This window comes from Haplochromis burtoni, unplaced genomic scaffold (genome assembly GCF_018398535.1).
Source record: "Haplochromis burtoni strain Fernald_Lab_line unplaced genomic scaffold, NCSU_Asbu1 Contig_138, whole genome shotgun sequence".
NCBI lineage: Eukaryota > Metazoa > Chordata > Actinopteri > Cichliformes > Cichlidae > Haplochromis > Haplochromis burtoni.
In genome coordinates, this window is record NW_024582499.1 from 1,536,331 (window position 1) to 1,543,929 (window position 7,599).

At 38.6% G+C, this 7,599-nt stretch overlaps 1 protein-coding gene across 2 annotated transcripts in view; it reads left to right on the forward strand.

The window, feature by feature from the left end:
• ccm2l (CCM2 like scaffold protein) overlaps positions 1-6,647 on the forward strand; it is a 13,594-nt gene extending 6,947 nt beyond the window's left edge. The window contains exons 6-11 of one of the 2 annotated variants that reach the window (XM_005931098.1): positions 1,914-2,043; positions 2,329-2,392; positions 3,214-3,370; positions 3,793-3,931; positions 5,710-5,857; positions 5,981-6,647. In XM_005931098.1, the coding sequence (XP_005931160.1) occupies positions 1,914-2,043; positions 2,329-2,392; positions 3,214-3,370; positions 3,793-3,931; positions 5,710-5,857; positions 5,981-6,116 (774 nt within the window). In that variant the 3' untranslated portion in view covers positions 6,117-6,647. The remainder of the gene's footprint in view (positions 1-1,913; positions 2,044-2,328; positions 2,393-3,213; positions 3,371-3,792; positions 3,932-5,709; positions 5,858-5,980) is intronic. The other variant, XM_042224465.1, reaches the window with a different exon arrangement.
• Positions 6,648-7,599: the final 952 nt, after the last annotated feature.

Sequence of the window (7,599 nt, forward strand, 5' to 3'; positions counted from 1 at the left end):
TAATAATAATAATAATAATAATAATAATAATAATAATAATAATAATAATAATAATAATAATTAGAAATATTTCCAGTGGAGAGTGAATTAATTTGTGTAAATTTCACTCTTATTAAAACGATAACAGATGAGTGGGTCTCTCTGCTGCTGGGTCTCTGCCACTGATGGTGAATTTTAATTGAACAACGATTTCAGGTCATAAAACAAAAAGATGAGTTTATGATTGCTGCTACAGCTAACCTCCAGATTAGCTAGCTTGTGATCTTGCTGAAGGCCATCTCAACCAGTTTAAAGGTAAATACAATGAAACAAAAAACATTTAAAAAATGCATACAAAATGAATAAATACATACAAAAATTTAAATAAATAAAAAGTACATTATTTTTCCCTGTTTTCTTCTGCTCACCTCATCTGGTTTCATTCATTTTGCCTGTACTGCCAGCTGAGTTGGAGATAGACTACTACCCAAAGTTGTGCAGGGGAAAAAGGTTTAGGTGAAATACAACATGAGTTGTCAAGGATACTGGTGATATGTTGTTGATATACCTATCAAAACTGTATAGCTTCATGGTGCCTGTAGCTCAGGTGGTAGAGCAGGTCACCTACTAACCAGAAGGTTGGTGGTTTGATCCCAGTCAGTCATCCATCAGAGTGTGATGAGAAAGTGCTGGTGTGAATGTAGAAGTTGTGTAATGTGCATTTGAGTGCTCAGAGTACAAACGTGCAGTATAAGAACCAATTAATTTACCATGATCTAGTTTGAGATAGTAAAATTCTGGCATTTTGTTTCACTTGCCTTTATGATGGACCCTCAGCTGTGGTCAAATACCCAAAATGCCCACTGAATAATCTTCTTTCTGAAAGCTGTGGGCCACTGTGCTTTTTGAGTTTAGTGCTTTGAGTTTAGTTTGCCTGCTCTTCTTGTTTTCAGCCCACCTCGGGTCAGACACCTGAGATGAACATGATTCTTACAAGTCATCCCAAACCACATCTTCCCCAAATAAAAGACACAAAAGCAGCCCGGGAGAATCATCATTCCTTTAACTCCGGCTATGAGGGCCTGACCCAGGCAAACACAAAAGACGATGAAGGAGTAAATCATGAAAGGAATGTCATAAGAAGCTATAATTTAGTGAAACAAAATTGCAGAGAGCCTCAATTAATAGAAAAAAATCCTAAGAATGATGAAATTTAATGCCCGCTCCCCCATGCTCAAGCCAACCCTGCCAGTGTGTGTGTATATTTATATGGCTGGTTTTATTATGACGCTAATAAAACCAACAAGCCAAAACATGTTAGCCTAGCATGGGAGGCAAAAAAAAGAAGCTCTGACAGGAAATAAAATGAAAAGCAAATAAAATGCAAAGCATTGTTTAATTAGGGGTCTCCAATCATTTGCCTCACATGCTGAAACAGTGGAAAGTAGGGCGACACTGATGATGATACACATTCATCGGCACACACACAAACAGTGATAGTGAGACTCTGCAGTCTTACATAACCTGGATCATTACATCACACTTACAGCAGAATTGCTTTGTCATTGCATGTGTGTGTGCGGTGACAGGGTTCCTCTGTCACTGTTAACCTCTTCTCCCGAGTAATAATTTGTTTTGCCTCAGCAGCAGCAGGGTGTCATTGTTTAACTGGCTCAAATGACGCTAACAGCCTCCAGCCGTGTTTCATCACATCAGTGGACTCCTGGCTCTGCTTTCAGTGGTTGCTGGTTTATATCCTGACACTTGTGTGCCTTTGAACACACTTACTTATGTGACTGCTGCACTGAAACTGGAATTTGCTGTGCGCAAAAGTGATCGAAGGGTAACTCAAGGTTTAAAAGATGATGTGTTTGATCGATGTGTCTGCTAATTCAGCCTGACAGCGGCCTCTGTGTGTTTGAATGTGCGTGCAGGATGCTGCAGAGGAGTACTGTTCCCTCATCTGTCAGATGTTCCAGATCATTTACGGCCACCAGACCATCGAATGTGTTGACAGGGCGGGCTTTCACTACACCATGCCGGACCGCTATTGGCTGCAAGGGAGTAAGTAATGCTGCTATATAAATCTCCAGTACTGTATATGTACCCATCTCCCCATGAATTTGCTAATTTTCTTCCTCCCCAGAGGATGAACCATTAAGATTTTAATCACCGTTTTTAGGATTTGAGCAAAACATAATTAGTACTGTTTTATTTCCTTTTGTCTTTTGGTTATTTTTTGAATTTATTGATAAACACTGCAGCCTCTGTGGAGATTTAAAGGCTAACTACTGTCTTGGGCAGGTGAATAGTAGAAAGCTTATTAAATGCTTCTGTGTCTCTGCACAGGTGACAGCTGTCTGACGGACATGTCTTACAGTTATGATCCAGAGTTTAGCTGCTGCAGCTCATAGTAAGTAACATGCTGCACCACCGCTTCTGTGAGACAGAGTCATTTAACCTCACAAAGTCAAAAAGTTTTTAAAAACTACTTTTACCAGGTAAAATATTCACATTCCTGCAGTTGACGTTTTTAGTCGGGATTATCACAGGTTTTCAGGACAGCAGGTCTGTTTTTTATGAGAGGTTTTATTCTGATGTCCTGAATACAAACCGAACGATGACAGACTGATGACCTGCCCAGGGTGGACCCCAGCTGTCGGCCTGTGATGGCTGAGGTGGACGCCATCGTTCCTGTGAACCTGAACTGGATAAGTGATGAAGATAATAATTGGTTTAAATAGTTTAAATATAAAAAAAAACCATTGTATTTTAGTATTTATATTTAAACTCCCTTCATCCAGCATGCATTCTTATAGCACTTTATTCTTTGTAGAATGCAATGGGGACAGTATTTGGGGTTCATTGTCTTGAGGACTCTTTGCTATGTCAACTACCAGTTATAAGCCTTGTAATGTTGAATGGTACTGTGTTGGTTTACAATGTCTAACATGAAAATAAATTTTACTGTCAACTCCATTAAAAGCCCAGAGAACTACATTAATTAATGAGCTAGAATCCCGTAAGAATGATGCTTTATAGACACTAAGTTTTATAAATAGCTACTATGGAAGAATGGTTATTAGATGCTTTGATGTGAACTATAACTGGCACAGAAGCATCGCATCAACTCAGTGAACAATTGGCAGCTTATCAGTAGCTGCTGTGATGTGATTATTGTTTATCAGTAATCCTCTCCCTCTCCCGCTCGCTCGCTCTTCTTCTGTCTTTCAGTGATGGTTCCCAAGATGCCTTCGATCTCTACTACAGCGAGACATACAGCGAGAGTTCATCCATCTCTCTGCAGGACTCCCGTCGTAGTCTGGCATCAGTCAGTGATGCAGGAGACAGTAACCCTGGCCTGCTGCTCATGCAAGAGTACATGATCACTGTGAGTGTTTGTAGTGACTGCTGTTCAGCAGTCTCACCCACAGCACGTGAAACTGGCTCTTCATAGTGGAATCGATTTGTATATTTTGAATTTGGTTTGCATTATGCCACACGACACTATATAAACTAATAAAACTTTTGAATGAGAAGTCTGAACATTGCAATAAAATAATTGTGTTTGCACAAGTCAAACAGATTCTCCTGTTCACACACGGATGTGCTGCAGACAGGACAGTGTGTGTAAACAGATCATTTTTAGAGCAATGAAACTAGATGTAAAATTATTAACAAAGTACTTAGAAGAGGTTGTGATTACACTGCATTATTGCCACAAATGGGAAAATTCAATGAACAAGAAATGTTACCTGCTTGTTTGCATCATCATCTTAGTCTCCTTTTATGTGTGTGTGTGTGTGTGTGTAGCTGCGTAACAAGCTGGCTCCAGTGGAGCTGCAGAAGTTTGCGGTGTTGCTGAGAGAATACAGACTGGGATCAAACATTGACTACTTCTGCTCTGAGTTGCTGCAACTGTATGGAGACAACCGCAAGTTCCTGCTGCTGGGTGAGAGATGTAGTGATAGAGTGGAACAGAGAGAGAGAGAGAGAGCTCATTAACTTACTGAAACCCTGTGGCATACCACAACCTACTATCCATACTATGTTTGTGGTAGTGTTGCAGGGGAAGCAGAGTCTGTATACTCATGTGTGTGTGTGCATGTGTGAGTACTCTTGGTGTGTTTACTGCAGTCTGCGTAAACCACAGCTTCCTGTTTGTGAGTGAGAGAGAAAGGAGGATAGTAGGATGTTTTCCTCCACACACCCTGTTAATCCTCAGCGTGCTGTATAATCATCATTATGAAAGATTTAGTGGTGGCTGAAGAAGAAAACTGGCTGAGGAGCCGTCACGCCTGCATTTTAAATAACGTAGAAAAGCTGTTTCTATTAACTCTATTGTGTTTAATATTAATACATAGTTATTAACTATTAATAATATGAATTAATTGCGAGAGTTTATGAATTTAAGACAACATCTAAAAGATCATTTACTTGTGCATTTGATACATTTTTACATAAAAAATAGTAAATTCAGAAAATCCTGATATGAACTCTGCTCTTCTACATCCATTAAAACATGCAAAGAAGAGTAAAATATAATATAGTTACAGTGAGGTCCGTAATTTGTTGGACAGACTTTAATTTTGACTAAACAATTGATTGAAGTGCAGCCTTTAATTCAGGAGGTCAAACAAAAGTTTTGCATTTACTCTTCAGGAGTTACAGACATTTTTATACACAGTAATATATTTAAATATAAAGATTACTTTTAATATGAAAATCTGTTGCTGTGGGTGTAAAAAGCTCACGCCAGCTGTCCAGCACGGTGGTGGAGGGGTGATGACCTGGGCTTTTTTTTTTGCAGTCATTGAATCAACCATGAACTCCTCTCTGTATAACAAAGTATTCTTAAGCCATATGGGATGCCATCTGTCTGTCTGTTCTAATTTTATTTTTTTTTAATTGACAACTTATTACTTTTACTTCTTACACTGGTTAGTTCTTTTCTTTTACTGGTTAGTTTGCAGTTCTGTGGGGGAAGATTACAATAATGCACTATGTTGGGCTGGTGCAATACAGGGTGTGGTGCTCACAGTCAGTGTAGCAAGGAAACATCAGCTTAAACTTAAGCTAAGCTAAGATTCTGACATGCAATACTGCACAGTGGCACTGTGGTTAGTACTAAAGGTTCAAGGGTAAAACTTGTTTCTTTCCAGGTGCTCCAACTTTCTCCCAAAAGCATTTTTGGAATTTTAATTGGTGATTGTAAATTAGAGACGGGACAAGCACCATCTACCCTGTGTTTTGTCCAAAGGTCCCACGAGCCTGATAAAGAGTAACCAACTTATAAAACCACAATAAAACTGTGAGAACATTAAAATAACTAAATAAATAAGAATGAGATAAATTTGCAGGATTGTAATTAAAAAGCATGTGAAAAAGGTTATCATGAAACCCTTTTATAATGTTTTTGAAGATTGTTATGTAATTGTTAGAGAATGTTTTGGGAACAAAGTAACAATTTACTGCTGAAACATTACAAAAACCCTGAATTCTAATGTCCTCAGGTTTGTAGCCCAAAGACAGATTCCAGCCACCGTTTAGCTGCCTTTGCTCTGTAAAAATCAAAGAAATCAGAAAATTTGTAACATTTTAAAAAATAATAATTTGCCAGCACACTACGTTAAAAAAAACAAAACTGCTGTATTTTGCAATATTGTGTAGTTGGTATAGGCCTATTGTGTTTCCTCAGAGTCCGTCATTTGATTGTCCTTCGTGTTCCAGGGATGCGTCCATTTATCCCAGACAAGGATGTCGGCGCATTTGAGAGTTTCCTGGAAAGCATTGGGATTCGGGAGGGTGGGATTTTAACCGACAGCTTTGGACGTATCAAACGCAGCATGAGCAACATGTCTGCCACCGCCGTGAGAGGGTATGTAGATGTGGTAGTGCAGACTGATATGATCTCAACACATGCTTTTATCATATAGAATTACAGTCAAAACATAAATGTGAGTTTTTCTGACCTTTACTGTTTGTTTTCTGTTTTTCCCAGCAGGTATGATAATTGCTCTCTAGCCTCAGGATCTCAGGAATTCAACCGACGTATCACTGACATCACCCATGACATCGAAGCACTGGGTTTCCAGGACACGCACGATGACATTGAGGAGGAAGACTACTACCTCTGATGGAGCGACAAACCGAAGGACAGTCTTTCCACTGTGACTCCGCCCTACTGCCTCATAGCAAGCTCGAAACATCCACAGACTATAAATATAAATAGTCTGACAGTACCTGCCTTCTTTTATTTTATGTTTTCGATTGAAATTCAAGCTCTGAGGAATGAAAAAAAGAGTAAACAACATGAGAGAAATGCACAGTTTGTTAACTGAAATCCTTAATTCAGAATAAGAAACTCAACAATTAATTATTTTATTATTATTTTTCCTTTAAATTATGTTTGGCACTAATGTGTTTTCAACCAATGGAGTGTGCTTCCTTGCAAAACAATGCACGTAGCCACTGTCTGATTTTGAAATTTTCATTTGAAGCACAAGTGACACATATTTCAATAAAAGAGTCAAGTACAAGTACAAATACATTATATTACGACATAATCACAGAGGTTAGAGGTGTGAGCATGTGCGTTGTGTGTTTTTATTTTTACACGTTCAATAACTTGACAGGAAATGCCTAAATAAAACATAAAAGTAATGAAACATAATTTGAGCTGTGTTGTCCTGTGAAAGTTTAGATGGAAAATCAAAATGGAAAAAAACCATTGAAAAAATATCATTTTTCCTTTTTAAAAATGTGATATTTAGCATTCAATCATATCAGTCACCATTCTTTACACAAAGACACTGTAGCATTATTTTCCGATGGGAGTGTAATATCCACATGTCACCACAGGGAGGCATGGCAGGATTCAAAAAGAAAAAACTTGATTTACATCACTGGATCTCAAATAGAAACAGATAGATTTGTCTCCGTCCCAACGGTGCATTGACCTATTATCATGGCAGCAGCATCATGACCTTCCCATGGTACACTGCTTCCCTCCCCTCCAGCCCTCTATGCCAGCCTCACTTAGCATCAGAGCCCAAGAGAGTCAGTACACCCATGAGCCTCACCCGAGTCACTTAGTCTCATTATGTAAGAGAACAAAGCTGCCTGCATTTATTTGTAACTTTATTTTCATCAGAAGCGATACACAGTCCTCTAAACGCATCATCGTTAGCCAAAAGGCTGATTTTAATCTCTTGAGAATGAACAAATGGAAGAAAGGTGCTGCGAACGGCTCTGCAGAAAAGTGCTTTAAAAATATGAATTCATGGAGAGTACTGGGTGTTCTAGAAGCAGAGAGGAGAAAGGAGATGTTTACAGTTTTCCATTTAATATAGAAAACCCCACAAAATACCTTGTGACTAAGATTCTTCACACTTGACAAGACTGACAAATAATGAAAGGCTTTCTTTTCTGTTCATGTAAGCTTTTCCAAGCTCATTCTTCATTTTCCAGTTACTTCTTGACCCACATCTAAAGTCAGAGGTTGAGATTACAGTTTTTGTGTCTTGAAACTTAATTTGGCATGTGAGGATGATACCAGGAGAAGCAATTAGATAATGTTCAGTTCTATTATGAGAAATGAAGATAATTTATGTTGAGCTA